The 19,137-nt window shown below is 51.3% G+C and overlaps 4 protein-coding genes across 4 annotated transcripts in view; 3 read left to right on the forward strand and 1 right to left on the reverse strand.

The window, feature by feature from the left end:
• EMWEY_00025560 (zinc finger (C3HC4 RING finger) protein, putative) overlaps nt 1-551 on the forward strand; it is a gene marked incomplete at both ends in the record, with an annotated part of 1,395 nt that extends 844 nt beyond the window's left edge. The window contains 3 exons of the mRNA XM_013481080.1: nt 1-37; nt 256-309; nt 455-551. The exon at nt 1-37 is cut by the window's left edge and continues 249 nt beyond it. Of these exons, the coding sequence (XP_013336534.1) occupies nt 1-37; nt 256-309; nt 455-551 (188 nt within the window). The remainder of the gene's footprint in view (nt 38-255; nt 310-454) is intronic.
• A 2,692-nt stretch (nt 552-3,243) lies between these two features.
• On the reverse strand, nt 3,244-8,765 carry EMWEY_00025570 (zinc finger (C3HC4 type RING finger) protein, putative; the record flags this gene model as incomplete). Its single annotated transcript, XM_013481081.1, has 6 exons — nt 3,244-3,763; nt 3,936-4,802; nt 5,048-6,534; nt 6,821-6,893; nt 7,292-7,887; nt 8,118-8,765. 6 exons carry the CDS (start codon nt 8,763-8,765, stop codon nt 3,244-3,246), a joined length of 4,191 nt encoding a protein of 1,396 aa, XP_013336535.1.
• A 1,495-nt stretch (nt 8,766-10,260) lies between these two features.
• On the forward strand, nt 10,261-14,797 carry EMWEY_00025580 (hypothetical protein, conserved; the record flags this gene model as incomplete). The annotated part of the gene is made up of 10 exons (XM_013481082.1): nt 10,261-10,440; nt 10,581-11,679; nt 11,901-11,996; nt 12,293-12,423; nt 12,673-12,882; nt 13,006-13,211; nt 13,370-13,397; nt 13,534-13,657; nt 13,797-14,225; nt 14,520-14,797. The coding sequence occupies 10 exons, from the start codon at nt 10,261-10,263 to the stop codon at nt 14,795-14,797; spliced, it is 2,781 nt and encodes a 926-aa protein (XP_013336536.1).
• A 2,475-nt stretch (nt 14,798-17,272) lies between these two features.
• On the forward strand, nt 17,273-18,307 carry EMWEY_00025590 (hypothetical protein; the record flags this gene model as incomplete). Its single annotated transcript, XM_013481083.1, has 2 exons — nt 17,273-17,848; nt 18,293-18,307. The coding sequence occupies 2 exons, from the start codon at nt 17,273-17,275 to the stop codon at nt 18,305-18,307; spliced, it is 591 nt and encodes a 196-aa protein (XP_013336537.1).
• Nucleotides 18,308-19,137: the final 830 nt, after the last annotated feature.

The raw sequence follows: 19,137 nt of genomic DNA on the forward strand, positions 1-19,137 counted from the left end.
ACGATGATATTGTTCTTATCATGCCCTGCGACCCAAGGTAGGGTTTAGGGTTTATTAGGGTTTATTAGGGTTTATTAGGGTTTAGGGTTTAGGGCTTATTAGGGTTTAGGGCTTAGGGTTTGCCTGCGGCCGCCTGTGGATATACGGCTGCTGTTCAGTATTTTAAGACTTGTATTTCATGGCTTACATCTCTTGCAGGTTGCTAGGGTTTAGGGTTTAGGGTTTATTAGGGTTTAGGGTTTGCATCTGTCTCAGGCACTTCTTCCATCGCGCCTGTGTGGAGCACTGGCTGGAGACCAGTCAGGCATGGTACGTCAATTAGGGTTTAGGGTTTAGGGTTTACGCCTGCTTGTTTTCCTTGTGTGGCGCGGCTGCCGTGTGTGTATATATATATGTATGTATATAAGCAGCAAAATTAGGGTTTAGGGTTTAGGGTTTAGGGTTTGTGCTGCAGCCCTATATGCCGCGCCAACATCGTACGATTAATCATGGGGACAGACGAAGGCCAACCGCCATCAGAGGCAGGGACCTCAATAGAAATGCAAGTCTAGGGTTTAGGGTTTAGGGTTTAGGGTTTAGTAGGGTTTAGGGGCCCATAGGGTCTCGTGATGGGCGGACGCTGTCACGAGCAGCAGATGCAGCAGCATCAGATGCAGCAACAGCAGATGCAGCAGCAGTAGATGCTGCAGATGCAGCAGCAGCAGATGCTGCAGCAGATGCTGCAGCAGCAGCGCCTAGAACAATTGGCTGCATCAGCTGCGTCGGTTGGTGCAGCAACAGCAGCAAACCAGCAGCAGCAGGAAGCAGCAACTTATGCAATTGCAGCAGCAGCAGCAGCTTATGGAATAGTAGCAGCAGCAGCAACTGCAGCAACAGCAGCAGCAGCTACTGCTGCTGCAACTGTTGCCTTTGCTGCGGCAGTAGAAGGATCAGTACCACAAATAGCTGCAAAAGCAGCAGCGGCAGCAGCAGCATCAGCAGCAACAGCAACAGCAACAGCAGCTACTGCTGCAGCAGCTGCTGCTGCTGCAGCAACTCTTGTGGCAGCTGTGTATACAGCTGCAAAATAATAAAAAGTAACAAAAAGATAATTCATTTATTTATTATTTATATAATTATATTTATTTATTATTAATATTTATTTTTTTATTATTTATATAACTATATTTATTATTTATTTATATTTATTTATTATTTATATATTTATATTTATTACTTATATAATATATATTTATTATATATATATACAACATCTATATTAACTAAATATAAATATATATTACTATATATATTATTTATTAATAAATATTAGTTATAAATAATAAATAAATAAATAAATAAATAAATAAATAAAAAGAAGACAGCAGCAAAAATAGTAAAATGAGTAAAATAAAGCCCCAAAAGTAAACGCATGCATGCAGCAGCAGCAGCAAAATAAAATCAATAAAATGCTGCAGCAGCAAATGTGGCAAACAAAAAAAACGACAAAAAATGCGCCACGCTGCTGTTGCTGCTGCTGCTGCTGTTGCTGCTGCAGTTGCTGCAGCTGCTGCAGCTGCTTTTGCTGGAAGACTCTGTACAAACTGGAGCCTCTCTGCCACTGGCAGCAACAACAAAATATCTGCTGCTGCAGCAGCAGCAGCGGCAGCAACAAAAGCACAAATATCTGCAACAGCAGCAAGGATACCTGCTGCAGCAGCAGCAGCAGCAACTGCTGCTGCTGCTGCTGCTGCATTATATATTTTATTGCCCACACATTGGGAGGCGACCTCACAAGACGTGAGAAAAAGACAAAGAAAAACTCCCAGATACTATCTATCCCTTCTAGCTGCTGCTGCTGCTGCTGCTGCTACAGCTATGTTGCTGCTGCTGCAGCTGTGCTGCTGCTGGTACAGCAGCAGACGCAGAAGCATGATATGAATGCAACAGCAAAGACTATTATGCCTTAGCTGCTGTTATTTCCCTGTACACTGCAGGTATTTATCCGTGATGCTGCCTGTGCTGCTACCTCCGCTGCTGTTGCTGCTGCTGCTGCAAGAGCAGCAACAGCAGTACCACCTGCAGCAGCAATCAGCGTGCAGCAGCAGCTTCCTGCATAAATGCAAGCATATGCTGTGCCTCCTCTGGTGCACACTGCAGCAGCAATTCCTCGACAAAATCCCTAAAGAAAATAAACACAAGATGCATATAAACCCCAATATAATAAGAACAGCAGCACCAACAAAAGCAGCAGCAGCAACAACAACAACAACAGCAGCAGCAACAACAACAAAATCATCATCATCAGCATGATCCTCATCACCACCACCATCACCACCACCAACAGCACCACCACGAACAGCACCACCACCAACAGCAGCAGCACCAACAGCAGCAGCACCAACAGCAGCAGCAGCACCACCACCACCAACAGCAGCAGCACCAACAGCAGCAGCAGCAGCACCACCACCAACAGCAGCAGCACCAACAGCAGCAGCACCACCACCACCACCAACATCAGCAGCAACAGCAGCAGGAGCAGGAGCAGGAGCAGGAGCAGGAGCAGGAGAAGGAGCAAATAAATAAATAAATAAAATAAATAAATAAATAAAATAAATAAATAAAATAAATAAATAAAATAAATAAATAAATAAATACCATGAATTGAATAAAATAGGATGATAAGATTTGAATTTTTGTGATTTTACAAATTTTTGAAATTTTTGAAAAAATGAAATTCGATAATTTTCATTAAATGAAATACAAATCATCTCTTTATTATATAATTCATTTCTTTCTAATGAATATAATAAACCTGTAACAGCAAATGCAGCAACAGCAGCAACAGCAGCAGCAGCAGAAGCAAATGCATAAGAAATACAAATTTATATAATTCTTCTCTTTCTAATGAATATAATAAACCTGTAACAGTAACAGCAGCACCAAATGCAGCAGCACCAAATGCAAATACACAACAAATACAAATCATCTCTTTATTATATAATTCATTTCTTTCTAATGAATATAATAAACCTGTAACAGCACCAGCAGCAGCAGCAAATGCAGCAGCAGCAGAAGAAGAAGAAGAAGAAGAAGAAGAAGAAGAAGAAGAAGAAGAAGAAGAAGAAGAAGTAGATGTAGATGTAGATGTAACAATTGTAATAATTGTTGGAACATGAGTTCTTGGAGGGAGGGAAAGGAAGAAAAATTGAGGGAAAAAGAATATATGCAACATTGTGGTGGGGATGTAGAAAGGAAAGGGATTTATACTATATACACACTCCTGCTGCTTCTGTTGCTGCTGCTGTTGCTGCTGCTGCTGTTGCTGCTGCTGCTGTAGTTACCTGGTGGTCTCTCCCTGTAGAAATGCCAACAGAGGCCAACGTCACTTCTGAATTCAACAGAAAGATATCCTACAGTACGGAAGTTGCTGCTGTTGCTGCCTCTTCGCTGCTGCTGTTGCTGCTCATCCTGCTGCTGCTCCTGCTGCTCCTGCTCCTGCTGCTGCAGCTGTTCTTCAAATTTAGCAGCAGCATCCGCAGCAATCTGCTGCAGCTCCAGCACAAGAACAGGGAGAGTGTTGTATTTTAGCTGTATTATGTCTGAGGACGTATGAGGTGCTGCTGTTGTTGCTGCTGTTGATGCTGCTGCTCCTCCTTGTTCTTCTTCTGTTGGTGCTGTTCGCTGACGTGGCAGCAGAGACGATGCAGTAGACCCTACAAGGCCACCAAAGCAACGAGCTGCTGCTGCAGCAAACTCTGCAGCAGGAAGCAACGCTGCACGGCTGCAAACAAGACACACAAGCAGCAGCAGCAGCAGCAGCAGCATAGGAATAGGCAGCAGAAGACCAAGTAGACACAGCAACCAAGCAACAGGCCGAAGCAGCAGCAACACACACAACAGCAACGGCAGCAGCAGACACAGCAGCAGCAGCAGCAGCAGCAGTAGGCACTGACTTGAGGTCTTCAGCTCTGAATAGACAAAGATAAACAGAGCTGACACCAAGACGGAAGGGCAAATCGCTGCTGCTGCTGCTGCTGCTGCTGCTGCTTCTCTTCCACCAGGCAACACTTGCTGCAACCTCTCGAGATCTATCATGCAGTGTTCTTGCTGCTGCAGTAGCTGCAGTAGCTGCTGCTGCTGCTGTTGCTTCTGCTGCTGCTGCTACATCTATGTTGCTCTCCGTGCTGCTGCGGCTCTCTGCTGCTGTCCCTAAACACTGCAAGTGCTGCAGGTGGCGCTCCCTAATGCTGCTGCTGCTGCTGCTGACTCCATCTGCAGCAGCAGAACCTGCTGCTGCTGCTGCTGCAGCAGCAGCACTACGGCGGCTGCGAGGATGCATAAGTCGTGTAACTACGCCCCTTAAGAAAGTGTTTATCTGCTTCCTCCTGGGCCTAGCAACCGCGCTGCTGCTGCTGTTGCTGCTGCTATTGCTGCAGCTGTGGCTGCTGCTGCTGCGGTCTATATTGCTGCTTGCTGCATCAGCAATGTTTGCTGCATCGTGTTCCTGCTGCTGCTGCTGCTGCTGCTGCTGTTCCCGTTGCTGCCGCTCTTGCTGCTGATCCACAGAAGAAGCAGCAGAAACAAAAGAATCCCTGCGTTCTGCCCGTGCAGCATTTCGCTGCAGCTCCTGCTGCTGCTGTTGCTGCTGCTGCTGCTCTTCCTCCTGCTGCTCCTCCTCCTCAGCAGGAGCAGCAGCAGCAACAACAGCAGTAAAGTCTTCCCGCTGCAGCAACTCTAAGAAGCGCAGCATATCTGCTGCGTCTGCTGTTGGTCTCCCTACAGGTATTACACGCGAAGGCCAACCAGGATAACGACAAGCCCTGCAGCAGCAGCAACAGCAGCAGCAGCAGCAACAGCAGCAACAGCAATAACATAAAACAAAGTCAAGAGTGCATGCATGGATGAATGCATGCAAGCATTTATGCACATAGTTCGCAATGGTACTGTTTGCTGCAAGTCCCTGCTACTACTACTACTACTACTACTACTACTACTACTACTATTGCTGGTACTGCTGCAGCAGCTGCTGCTCTTGTTGCTGCTGCTGCTGCTGCTGTATACTTACGCCTTTAAGATGAGACGACAGAAGTCGCGGCAATTCCAACCAACGACGCGGTAGCTGCGGCCTCTAACACTCAGCAGCAGCTGCAGCAGCGCAGCAGCAGGAAGATATACTTGCTGCTGCTGCTGCTGCTTCCGCTGCAGCAACTTGCTGCTGCATCTTCTTAGCAAACCTCCTCCTCCCCCCACCTGGCTATCGTACTCGGCCGGTGTGGCAATGATATTTGCTGCTCCTGTTGCTCTCCACCTGCTGCTGCTGCTGCCCCCGCTGCTGCTGCTGCTGCTGCTGCTCTCATAGACAGCAATTTCGCATGCAGAGGGCTTAAGGGGAGGAAAAGAAAAAGAAAATCCCCAAAGAAATCTTCCCTTAGGAACATCACCAAAAAAGTCAATAGATAGGTATCCTGTAACTCTGCTGCTGCTGCTGCTGCTGCTGCTGCTGCTGCTGTCTTCTGCTGCTGCTGCTGCTGCTGCTGTTTTAAACTCTAGTATTATCTGCTGATGCAGGAATGTGCTGCTGCTCAATAGATAAGCTCCTGCTGCACCTAATGGATTCTCCATCCTATGGCCTATAACACAAATCCTTAGGCAGGTACCAAGCTGCTGCTCGCTGCTGCTTCTGCTGCTGCTGCTGCTGCTGCTGTTGATGCGGGCACGCTGCATCAACCACTGCAGCAACTCTTGCATCCCTTGAGCAGCGCATGCAGGAGGAGGCGAAACAGTTGAGCTGCTGCTGCTGCTGCTGCTGTCCACACCAATCTGTCTTAACAGCAACGGCTCCTGCTGCTCCTCCTCCTGCTGCTGTTCCTGCTGCTCCTGCTGCTGTTCCTGCTGCTCCTGCTGCTGCTGCTGGTCGCTATTGTCTGCCCCTGTCTCCAATGGCAATTCCTCAACATCCTCCATCCCTCCAAACTCTGCCGAATGCCCACCTGCATCTGCTGCTGCTGCATCTGCTGCTGCTGCTGCGACACCTGCTGCTGCTGCGACGGCATCTGCTGCTGCTGCTGCATCTGCTGCTGCTTCTGCAACTTCTGCTGCTGCTGCTGCAGCATCTGCTGCTGCCGCTGCAGTGTCTGTAGCTAATTCAGTTGTGCTCTGAATAGCAGCAACTTCGCTTTGTGCCTGAATAGGTGGGCGTACAAAGGCTCTGCTGCTGCTGCTGCTGCTGCTGCTGCTGCTACTGCTGCTGCTACTGCTGCTGCTACTGCTGCTGCTATTGCTGTTGCTGCTGCTGTCGCGGGTGCTGGCGAACAGATCATCATCGGTTCTCCTGCTGGCACTGATGCTGCTGCTGCTGCTGCTGCTGTCGCAGGTGCCGCAATCGGCTGTAGTTGGTTTGCTGCTGCTGCTGCTGCTGCTGTCGTTGTCTAAAGGACGGTTCCTCCTCTCCCGCTGCTGCTGCTTGCAGCGCTGCTTCGTGTGGCTGCTGCTCCATGCAGAGACAGGGCCAACCCATCCGCATGCGCTGCAATAAACAGGCAGCAGCAAGTACTGCAGCAGCAACAACAACAACAGCAGCAGCAGCAAGGACAACTGATTATATTTGCTGTATTCTTCTATCTTCCTTTGTTTATTTAAATAAATTAAGGAGAAAGTAAATAAACAGAAAAGAGACGAAAAAAGAGAGAAAGGAGAAAAAGGGCGACAGCAGGGAGACAAAGAAAAGGAGCAGCAGCAGCAGCAGCAGCAGCAGCAGTTGAAGCTTCGCGAGAAGCAGCAGCAGCAGCAGCGGAGACAGCAGCAGGAAGAAAGGAGACACATATACACCGCAACTTACATGCAGCAGCAAATCAACAAGGGCCTCGTTCTCTGCTTCCTCTAAGGGCTTCACGTTCTTCATATATAATACCCTGCAGCAGCAGCAACAGCAGCAGCAGCAGCAGCAGCAACAGCAAGTGCAGCAACAGCAGCAGCAGATATTTATCCTTCTATAGGTAAGACAGCAAGGAGACAGTCCCCTCATAAGACAGGAAGACAAGGAATATATTATATATGTATATATAGCATATGGAGACACCGTAAGAAGCAGCAAATGCAACAGCAGCAGCAGCAGCAGCAGCAGCAGCAGCAAATTACCTTCTACATAATGGACAGAAGCTAGTCTTATCCAAGACAGCAAGGAGACAATCTCCACAGAATACATGGAGACAAGGAGTAAATATATAACAATAAATATATGTATATATAGCATATAGAGACACCGTAAGAAGCAGCAACAGCAGCAGCAGCAGCAGCAGCAGCAAATTACCTTCTACAAAGAGGACAGAAGCTAGCCTTAGCTAGTACAGCAAGGAGACAATCTCCACAGAATACATGAAGACAAGGAGTAAATACAGGATAAAATAATAAATCTAAACAAATGCTGCAGCGGAAATCAAATTCTGTATAAAATGATTCCCCATATACATCATATTTGCTGCTGCTGCTGCTGCTGCTGCTGCTGCTGCTGCTGCTGCTGCTGCTGCTGCTGCTGCTGCTGCTGCTGTTGGATTTTCTACTACTGCTGCTGCTGCTGCTGCTGCTGCTGTTCGTGGTGGTGCCGCTGTTGCGGGGGACAAGACGCAGCTTGCGCATGCAACAACTATTTAATAGCTGAAGGGTTTGCTGCTGCAGCTCAGGTCTATCGGGAGTTGTTGGTGCTGCGCTGCTGTTGCTGCTGTTGCTGCTGCTGCCACCACGCAGCAGCAAGAATAATGCACCTAAACCCGAATCGGATGACAGCAGCAAAGGAGACACTCCATTACGCAAGGATGCAGCAGCAGCAGCAGCAGAACCTGATCCGCTGCTGCTGCTAACAGACAGACGTTGCGCTTGCTGTCTTAATCGGCTACTTAATGCAGGCTCCTGCAGCACAACAACAGCAGCAGCAACAACAACAACAGCAGCAGCAACAGCAGCAGCAACAGCAGCAGCAGCAGCGGCAAACCGCAGAGGAAAGGAGACGCATTATGATCTGCATATCTCTATTAAAGCATTCTACCCTCTACGCTGCACCTGCCACTGCTGCTGCTGCTGCTGCTGCTGCTGTTGCTGCTGCTGTTAGTGTTGCTGCTGCTGCTGTTGCTGCTGCTTACTGTAAGCATTGCTCTTGATGCAACTGCTGTTGCACTTAATGCTCCTGTTCCTGCTGCAGAGCTGCGCAGCAAGGCAGATGGCATAGAATATGCATGCACCTGCTGCTCCTGCAGCTGCTGCTGCAGTTGCTGCTGCAGCAGCTCCGCCTCCTCCTCCCGCTGCTGCGGTCCCCCCAACGTCTGCTGCCGCTGCTGAAGGCTGTCAGCAGCAGCAGCAGCAGCAATTGATGAATGAGGGATGCGGCTAGCTGGCTGTCTCCTTATAAGTACTCTATTTGCTGTATTTGCTGCACCTGTTGCTGCTCTCCCTGTCGTAGGTGCTGCAGCAGCTCGTGTTGCTGCTGCTGGTGGTGCACCTGCTGCTGCTGGGACCTCGCGGCTCATCCTTGGACCTGCTGGGGAGCTGCGGGATGCTGAATGCCTGCTGCTGCTGCTACTGCTGCTGCTGCTGCTGCTGCTGTGTGCCGCCGTTCCGCCCACGGCGGCTTGCTGCTGCTGCTGCGGCTGTTGCTGCTGTTGTTGCTGCACCCGGCGGCGAGCTCTGTGTCTGCGGGAGAAAGTTGACTGCAGCAAAAGCGGTTGTTGTTGCTGCTGCTGCAGTTGCTGCTGCTGCTGCTGCGACGGGCTCGACGACCCTCGAAGACTCATGTTGTGTTACAGCAGCAAACGGCAGGAGCAACAGCAGCGGGAGCAGCAGAGGCAGCAGCAACACAAGCAGCAGCTCCTGCAACGACTCCTAAGTTGATGACAGCAGCAGTTGCTGCTGTTGCTGCTGCTGCTGCAGCTAGGCCCAATTGAGGCCCCAGGTTGTCGCCGCGAGACCCAGAGCTGCTGCTGCTGCTGCTGTTGCTGCTGTTGCTGCTGTTGTTGGTGCTGTGCAGTTAGTAAGAATGATATAAGAGTTGCAACAACTAGAGGAAGATACAACAGCAGCAGTTGCTGTTGCTGCTGTTGCTGCTGCTGCTGCTGTCTGGCTGCCTGTCCAGCCGTTCGTTCAGTCAGCCGCGCAGGCAATTCAACAGCAGCAGCAGCAACAACAGCAGCAACAGCAGCAGCAGCAGCAGCAAATGCTTGCCTTCTACATATATTAAGGTCTTAAAATGCTTCTTATAGATAACAGCAATTATCTTCCCCTGTCTTTGCTGCTGCAGCACAAACAACAGCTGGCACTCTCTCTCCCTTCACGCTGCCAACAGCAGCAGCAGCAGCAACAGCAGCAGCAGCAACAGCAGCAGTAGCTGCTGCTGCAGCAATACACATATCAGCAGCCTAAGAGATTTGCTGCTGCTGCTGCTGCTGCTGTCTTAAAAGGGACTAAAATAAACATTAAAATTTAACACATTTAGTAGAAGTTATGTATACACCCCAGTTGAGGTGTACAGGCAGCCTGTAGACAGCAGCAGCAGCAGCAGCAGTAGCAGCAGCAGCAGCAGCAGCAGCAGCAGCGGCTGCTGCTGCTGCTGCTGATCGGGGTGGCTGCGAGTAAGGGGGACAGAAAGACAGCAGCAGCAGCAGCAGCAGAGAAATGCTTCCTCTTAAGTTAATGAACTTATGAGGCATTCAACTCCTCTTATTGCTGCAGCAGCAGATGTAACACTTATAGCAACATTAAATGCAAGGATAGTTCTCTGTAGTGCCTTGCTTCCTTGTTAAACACGTTTCCGCAGCTGCAACTGCAGCAGCAACTGCAGCAGCAACTGCAGCAGCAGCTGCAGCAAGAGCAGCAGCAGCGCAACGCGACGTGCCACGTAGCAGCAGCCTGCCCAGGAGCAGTTGCTGCAGCATCAGCAGCAGAACAGCTGCCGCTGCCCCATTAAAACGACAAAAATAGCAGTAGCAGCGGAGCAGCAGCAGCAGCAACAGCAGCAAGCAACCGCAGCCCTCAGTGGCATGCATGCTGTTCACTGCAGCAACAGCAGCAGCAGCAGCAACAACAGTAATACTCAGAATTATTGCCTCTCTAGAGGCGCTGCAGCAGCAACTGCTGCAGAACAGTATCAGGCACTGAATAGCTGCAGCGGCAGCCGCTGCAGCAGCAGCAACAGTTGCGGCAGCAGCAACAGCAGCGGCTGCCCGCCCAACAAGAGTTATATTAGCAGCAGCAATAGAAGCAGCAGCAGCAGCCCCAAGGGGAGACGAGAGAATGGCCTTTTATAGATATAGGCTGCTGCTGGCTGCAGCAGCAGTGCTGCTGTGTTGGAGTTCAGCAGCAACAGCAGCACCTGCTGCTGCTGCTGCTGCTGCTGCACCGCCTAGAGGCAAAGGTGCAGCAACAGCAGCAAAGAATGCTGCAGCAGCAGCAGTTAAAAGAGCAAATGAGGGGGTAAGTAGTGTTACCTGCTGCTGATTTTGTTGCTGTTTCTGCTGCTGTTGCTGTTGCTGCTGCCTCCACAGATCTGCTGCTGCTGCTACTGCTTCTCACTGCTCCTGTTGCTGCTGCTGCTGCTGTTGTTGCTGCTGCAGCGCGCTCCATTTAGCCCCAAGTTTGCAGCTAATCAACCTATAGATGCAACAGACGACCCTGCAGCAGCAGTTCCCGCTGCTGCTGCTGCTGCTGCTGCTGCACCAGATGCATCCCAGGATGCAGCAGCAGCAAACGCTGCACAGGATCAGAATGTAAAAACTCAAGAGACTGCAGCAGCAGCAGCAGCAGATGCTGCTGCTGCTGGGGAGGAGGCTATTGATGCCGCAGATCCAGCTGCTGCTGCTGCAGATGGTGCTGCAGCAGAAGCAGCAGATGAGGCGGCAGAGGCGGCATCTCTTGCTGCAGCAGAAGCTGCCGCTACTGCAGAAGCAGAAGCTGCAGCGGCAGAAGCTGCTGCGGCGGCTGAGGCAGCAGCAGCAGCAGAAGCGGCTGCTGCAGCTGCTGCAGCAGAAGCAGCAGCAGCAGCAGCAGCAGAAGCCCCTGCAGACATATTGGAGGCAGCAGCAGCTCCTGAAGCAGCAGCAGCTGTACCAGGCTGGGATGAGGCTGCTGCTGCTGAGCTTGCGTACGATGCAGGAGCAGCAGCAGCAGCAGCACCTGCAGGAGCAGCAAATGCAGTGGAAGATACAGCATCTGCTGCACCAGCAGCAGCAGCAGCAGCAGCACCGCAGCCAGCAGTCCCTCGCTCTCCTAGCAAGGCCCAGACCGCAGCAGCAGCAGCAGCAAACAGAAACCCGTACCGTCAGCAGCAGCATCCCGATCCTAAGCAGCCGCAGCCGTACGGTGTACCTACAGCAAACCCTAAACAGCAACAGCAGCAGCAGCAGCAGCAGCAGCAACCGTATGCAGCAGCATACATGCACACACAAGAGTTCGATGCTGCAGAGCAGCAGCAGCACATGCCATACTATGAGACAGCACACCATAGAGACACGAGGCCTAAATGGCGGCAGCAAGAGCAGCAGCAGCAGCAGCAGCAGGAGCAGCAGCAGCAGCAAGACTCCCTTGAAGATGAGGGTGACTATGACCCCTTCCAAGAATTCGAAGAGCAGCAGCAGCAGCAGCAGCAGCAGCGCAGATCTGCTGCTAGTGGTGCTGCAGCAGCAAGCGCATATGGAGATATGGACTCTCTGCTGCGTAAGTAGTTGTATGCTCCTACTGGTGCTGCTACTGCTGCTACTGCTGCTGCTGCACTAGCTCAGCAGCAGCAGCAGCAGCAGCAGTTATTGCACAGTCTGCTGCTGATATATCCCTTAGAAGTGTTCTAGCTGCGGCTGTTGAACTATTTACCTCCTTAGTCCCCCCTCATGCTGCTGCTGCTGCTGTTGTTGCTGCTGTTGCTGCTGCTGCTGCTGCAGATGCTGAGTGCCCGGCTTATGCTGCTAGACTACTGCAGCAGCAGCAAGACATGTTATCTGTACCTGTATGGATAGAAGGACTAATAGGGGATAAAAGTATATTATTTCTTATTAAGGAAGGAACAACAGCAATACTTTATCAACATCGTGCTGACTGTATGCTGCTGCTCCTGCTGCTGCTGTTGCTGCTGTTGCTGCTGCTGCTGTTCTTGTTGCTGTTGATGCTGTTGGTGGTGGTGATTATGATGGTGCTGCTGTTGGTGCTGCCGCTGATTTAGAGACAGAGCAGCAGCAGAAGTTGCAGCGCTGCTGCTGCTGCTGCTGCTGCTGCAGAGACCTGCTGCTGCACTGGACCGCCTGTGTTGCTGTTCTGCTGCTTGTGTCTGCTGCAGTCGCCGCAGCAGCAGCAACTGTACACAGAGCCGTTGCTGCTGCAGCTACTGCTATTGCTGCTGCCAATGATGAAGCCTTTAACAGCTACCCCGTTGTGTGGCTCATCTGCTTCATTTGCTTCATGCTGCTGGTGCGTTGCTGCTGCTGCTGCTGCTGCTGCTGCTGCTGCTGCTGCTCCCTTTTGCGGTTGCTGTCCCTTCTGCTGATGCTGTTGTTGCTGCTGACGTTAACTGTTGCTGCTGCAGTGTCGCCCCTTATGGCCTGCTGTTGTTGGTATGGTTACTGCAGTTGCAGCTTTTGCTGCTGCTTGCTGCTGTTGCTGCTGCTGCTGCTGGTACTGTATGGTGTATATACACCTTGTTTGTGTGTTTTTCTGTAGATTGTCTGTCGTCTTTTATTTGGACAGTTCTTCCCTCTGTGGGGCAGCAGCAGCAGCAGCATGCGCAGGCAGCAGGAAGCAGCAGCAGCAGCAGCAGTTCAGTTGCTGATGAAGCAGCCACAGATGCAAGCACTTCTTGTTAACAGCAAAAAGCTCTCGCTGCTGTGCGGATCTGCTGCTGCTAACAGTGTATCGACACCTAGCGGCAGGGTAGGCTGAGAGCAGCAGCAGCAGCAACAGCAGCAGCAGGAGCAGCAACAGTAGAAACTGCAGCAGGAGCAACGGCAGCAGCAATAGCTATTACCTCCTTCTTGCTGTGTATTTGTGCTGCAGTCCATGGCTGCTGCAGGGGCTGGTCCTCTTGAGGCTGAGTCAATGCAGCAGCTGCAGCTGCTGCAGCAGCGGCTAACACGCTTCTTAGATCAACAGCAGCAGCAGCAACAGCAACAGCAGCAGCAGCTGCTCAGCCAGGCGCAGCAACTCTCCGAGGCAGTGGAGGCACAATCACGTTTCGCCCTCTTCATGGCACAAATACTCAAGTAATTCAGTAGCAATAGCAGCAACAGCAGCAGCAGCAACAGCAGCAACAGCAACAGCAGCAGCAGCAATAGCAGCAGCAACAACAACAGCAGCAACAGCAGCAGCAGGAGCAAGAAGCATACCTGCATGCGTGTGTTTGTGTGTTGCTTTTTCTCAGGCACATGTCTATGAATGGGAGCCAGCCGGTGAGTTACTTGCATTGCTGCTGCTGCTGTACTTGTTGCTGCTGCTGCTGTACTGGTTGCTGCTGCTGCTGTACTTGTTGCTGCTGCTGCTGTAGCCATTCATTGCTGGTGTTGCATGCATGCATTTGCTGCTCAGGGCCCCGAGCTAGATTTGCCGGAGTTTATAGGAAAAGGGCAGCAGCAGCAGCAGAGCCTTGCTGTTGCTGCTCAAGACCTTGTAGATATGGTGTCTCCTAGGCTCGCCTTCCAGCCATCAGCAGGTCAGTCTGCTGCTGCTGCTGCTGCTGCTGCTGCTGCTTCAGATTGTTCTGTTGTTGGTGTTGCTGCAGACTGCTCTGCTGCTGCTGGAGGTTGTGCTGATGGTGCTGTTGCTGATGTTTGTGTTGCTGTTGTCTGCAGAGCTCCATGAGCTCGCAAGCACAGCAGCAGCAGCAGCAGCAGCAGCACCTCCTCCACCTCTGTCTAGCATGAGCAGCAGCGAATCCCATATGGTGCCGCAGATGCCTAGGGGGAGCCCGATGTTGCTGCAGCCACAGCAGCAACAGCAGCCGCAGCAGCAGCCGCAGCAGCAGCAGCATTTCGATATGCCCCCGCTTCCCCCGTCGCAGCAGCAGGAGCAGCAACAAGATGATTCTAAGCAGCGCATGCTGCACCATCCTCAGCATCCTGGTGGTCCATTTGCTGACGCAGGACCACCGCAGCAGCAGCAGCAGCAGCAGCAGCAGCAGATGCTGCAGGAGTCTCTGCTTCCTCCTTCTGTCTCTGACATGAGGGACAGATTTGGATCGAGTGACTCCACGCCCATGAGGCGCACAAGTTTTGAAGGACGTAAGCAGCAGCAGCAGAAGCAGAAGCAGAAGCAGCAATAGCAGCAGCAGCAGAAGCAGAAGCAGCAATAGCAGCAGCAGCAGCAGAGCAGCAGCAGCCAACCACCACCACCCATAATAATCTTAGGCGCAGATTTAGTAGCAGTGAGAGGAGCACCAGCACAGTAAAGGAGGGAGTAGAGAACTAACTAGCAGCAGCAACAACAACAGCAGCAACAACAGCAGCAACTGCAGCAGCAGCAGCAGCAGCAGCAGTAGCGGTATGTTGTATTGTGCATGCGTTGCTGCTGTGCAGCATTTGATGGTCCTATGTCTGCTGCTGCTGGAGGGACACCAACAAATGTCTCACAGGTGGAGACATCTTCTGCTGCAGAGGCAGCAGCAGCAGATTTCTTACCAGGCTCTGCTCATCTGCAGCAGCAGCAGCAACAGCCGCCGCCTCCACCGCCGCCGCAGCAGCAGCAGCAGCGCCCTAACGGACTCCCAGGGCCCCCTGCGCCGACCCAGGGGCCCCCAAGGCCCCCCCTCTCTAATGGAGGCCCCGCATTTGCTGGTGAGCGGCGTCTCAGCTAGCTAGCTAGCCAGTTAGCTACCTATGTAGATAGCTAGCTAATTAGGCAGCTAGCTATGTATGTAGGTAGCTAGCTAGCTAGCTATAGTTAGTTGTATTTGTTGTTGTATGTATAGGACAAGAGAAAGAAAATCCTCCTTCCCCTAAACCCTTGGGGTTACGGCAACTGCCAAGGAGAGAAAGAAAGTAAGACAGCAGCAGCAGCAGCAGCAGGAATAGCAGCAGCAGCAACAGTAGTAGCAGCAACAAGTGTTGCAGCACATGGGTAGTAGTAACCTGGTGAACCCCCACACTCAGCATCAGCAGCAGCAGCAGCAGCAGCAGGATTGCGTGTGGTGCATGCATGCATGCAGGGAGCCGCCTAAGGTGCAGGCAGTGAAGAATCCCTTTGGTTTTGCTGCTCCTCCTACTGTAGGCAGATCGTCTATGGAGTGCTAAATACTGCAGCAGCAGCAGCAACAGCAACAGCAGCAGCAGTTGCTGCTGCTGCTGGTGATGCAGCTGCTGCAGCAGCGGTTGCTGCAGCAGCAGCTGCATGTGCTTTAGCAATTGCTGCTGCGGGTGCTGTACAGTCAAACTGTGCAGGCTTGCTGCTGCAGCAAAGCAACAGCGAAGCAGCTGCTGCTGCTGCAGCAACTGCAGAAGCAGCAGCAGCAGCAGCAGCATGACATGAGTAGCTGCTGCTTGTCCGTGCACAGCAAGCAGGGGCAGCTACTTGCTGCTGCAGCAGCAGCAGCAACAACAACAACGCATGCATGCAGCCCCACATCTTGTGGGGCTTTTGCCCGCATTTGTTGCGGCGAATATTCATCGCTAAGAGAAGCATCTACACAATAAACGTAAAAAGCTAGCTAGCTAGCTAGCTAGCTAGCTAGCTAGCCGACTGGCTAGCTAGCCAACCAGATAGGTAGCTAGTTGGAGGGGGCTAGTTAGATAGGTAGCTAGCCAGATAGCTAACTAGGCAGCTGGCTAGTTATACAGCTAACCAGATAGCTAGCTAGGCAGCTAACTAGCAAGACAACTAGATCGACAGCTAGCTGGGCAACTATCTAGACAGCTAACTAGCTAGACAGTCAGCTAGCCAAGTGCAACTGAACAGCTAGATGAGGGCAAGCAGAGCGGACAAGCAGCGAGCAGCACACAGCAGCAGCAACGAGGGGAACGGCTACATCGTAAGCAGGGGAGGGGCAGCAGCAGCAGCAGGGGCCTCTGTAGCAGCAAAGGCAGCAGCTGCTGCTGCAGCAACAGAGCCAGCAGCATCAGCAGGTGGGTGAGTGTCGAGGAGTGTAGTTACTGCATCGAACGTAGCAGCACCAGCAACAGCAGCAACAGCAGCAACAACAGCAGCAGCAACAGCTGAGTACCATTAGGAGACCTTAAGACAGAAATAAGCGCGAGTTAGTGTCCGTTAATATAACAAAATTAGCAGCAGCAGCAACAACAGCAACAGCAGCAGCGCCCGATCTTTAGGGATCGACGATCGCTCAGCAGCTGCAGCAGCAGCAGCAGCAGCAAGGATCGATATTGTACTTAAGGAGCAGCAAAATATATTTTTTATTTTTTTAATTAAAAATAAAATTAATTAAAATAAATAAAAAAGAAAAATAAATAAAATGTCTTATTGAGGAATTATTTGCTGCTTTGCTGCTGCTGCTCCGTTGCACATGCGGAGCTGCAGCAGCAGCCTGCTACTGCTGCTGTTGCTGCAGCGGCAGCAGCAGCAGCCTGATCCAATGTTTTTGTTTAATGTTTATTTGTTTCTTTTTATTTATTATATGAAATAGGGTTTAGTATGCCTCCTTCTTCCTCTACAAACCCTAAACCCTAAACCCTAAACCCTTTTTTTTTTTTGTTGAATAGAGGATACTCAGTCTCCTTTGCTGTCTCCTTTTGCTACGGACAGCCTGAGCTGCCTATACACCCCAAAATACATGAGGGGTTATTTAGTTTAGGTGTATAGGGGTCTACCTATCCCCTTTTCTGCTGTTGTTGTTGTTACTGCTGCTGCTGCAGTTGCTGTTTCCTTCTAGTAGCAGCAGCAGCAGCAGATGCGAGGCCTCCTGCTGTTGTCTCTTCTTTGTTGGCTCGCCTTCCCTGCAGCATGCAGCCAACACGGGCTTGGAACAATAAGAGGCGTAGCAGCAGCAGCAGCTGCTGCTGCTGCAGCAGCACGAGCCGCAGCTACAGCTGCAGCTGTTGCAGCAGAAAGGTCTCCTGCTGCTGCTGCTGCACCGCAGCAGCTGAAGGAACTGTTGAATAGCAGCACCACATCTCATCTATTAACCGCAGCAGGTTCTGCTGCTGCTGCTGGTTCCTCCTCCCCTAGTATGCTGCAGCAGCTGCTGCAGGACATGCAGCGGCTGCTGCAGCGGGTGCGCAGCAGCAGACTGTATACACGAATAAAGCAGCATATAAAGAAACAGCAGACGCAGCAAATAGATAATAATAAAAAGTTTGCTGCTGCGCCTGTCAATCGTATGGATACAAGTCCTATACTTAATCAGCAGCAGCAGCAGCAGCTGTTGCTGCGACACCAGCAGCAACTGCAGCAGCAGCAGCAGCAGATCCTCAACCCTGCGACGCAGCAAAGGTTGCCGCTGCACGAAGGATTCCATTCTACACAGCAGCAGACGCAGCAGATGCAGCAGCAACAGCCGTATTGGATGCTGCAGCAACGGCCGTTGCAGCAGCAGATGCTATGGCACCAGCAGTTGCCGCAGCAGCACATGCAGCAGCAACAGCAAATGCAGCAGCAACAGCAGCAGATGCTACAGCAGCACCAACTGCAGCAGCAGCACGTGCCACAGATGCCCTTCAATGTGTGGCCATATTCCCAGCAACAGCCGCAGCAGCAACAGCAGCTGCAGCAGCAACAGCAGCTGCAGCAGCAACCGCAGCTGCAGGTGCAGCAACTTCTTCAGCAACAGCAGCATCAGCCGCAGCAGCAGGTTGACTTCAATGTGTGGCCATATTCCCAGCAACAGCCGCAGCAGCAACAGCAGCTGCAGCAGCAGCAGCAGCAGCCGCAGCAGCAGTTTGACTTCGGCTGGCAAGTAGGGTTTCCTTCCTTCTCTTCTGCGCAGGCAGCAAACCCTCTACCAGCACTAAGTGTGGGGCCGTTTTAGGGTTTAGGGCTTACGTAAACCCTAACCTCCCCAACAGCATTATTGGGGCCCCCAGGTGCATTATAGGGGCCCCCTAGCAGCGTCATAGGGGCTCCCTGGCAGCACCATGGGGGCCCCCTATATGGGGCCCCAAGCAGCATTATGGGGGCCCCCAAGTGTCACATTTGTGAGTGTTTAAGAATTGGACTTTAAATGTGTCTATTAAGATTTATTAATTAGGGTTTACAGGGGTTTATTGAGGGTTTATTAAGGGTTTAGGGTTTAGGGTTTAGGCTTATTAATTAGGGGTTATACGAGGGCCTATATATTAGGGTTTAGGGTTTACAGGTTTATTAGGTGGTTGGATTAGGGTTTATTGATTAGTCTTAGCAGGTGTTTGTTAATTAGGGTTTCTAGGGTTTAGGGTTTCTAGGGTTTAGGGTTTCTAGGGTTTAGGGTTAAATTGCAAATTAAATAAATAAACAAAATGCATGTAGTTAAAAAACAAACAAAGAAAAGAAAAAAAAAATAATTTATCTACTCGTCGCTGTGTCTGGAGGCCCCCATAGACCCTAGGGCCCCCCCACCAGCTGAGGCTCCCCTAAGGATCGAACCAGGGGGGCCCCCCGCGAGTCGGGCCGAAGGGCCCCCTGTGGGCCCCCCTCCACCTGAGGCGGCCCCCCCTCCAGCAAGATTCCCCGCTGAGGGGCCCCTACGTAGACTTCCTGAGGGGGCCCCATGAAAGGCATCCGCTGAGGAGGCCCCTCCACGGAAGGTATCTGCGGGTCCCCCTTGGGGGGCCCCAGCCTGTGGGCCCCCTGGGGGCCCCCCAGTTGGGGCCCCAGGGGCCCCCATTGTATGAATAAAATTAGGGGTAGGAGGAGAGACATTTGCTCTTCTTCCTAGATGGACAGACTCGCGCTTTAATACATGAAGAAGGGTTTGTGCAGACTCAAGGATCTAATTCAGCACAAGGAGACACATAAGAAAAGGAGACAGATAGAGGCAAAAGGAGACACATAAGAAAAGGAGACAGATAGAGGTACAAGGAGACACATAAGAAAAGGAGACATATAAGAAAAGGGGACAGATAGAGGTAAAAAGAGACACATAAGAAAAGGAGACACATAAGAAAAGGAGACAGATAGAGGTACAAGGAGACACATAAGAAAAGGAGACAGATAGAGGTACAAGGAGACACATAAGAAAAGGAGACATATAAGAAAAGGGGACAGATA

The sequence above is a fragment of the Eimeria maxima genome, genomic scaffold (assembly GCF_000499605.1).
Source record: "Eimeria maxima Weybridge genomic scaffold, Emw_scaff270, whole genome shotgun sequence".
Taxonomy (NCBI): domain Eukaryota; phylum Apicomplexa; class Conoidasida; order Eucoccidiorida; family Eimeriidae; genus Eimeria; species Eimeria maxima.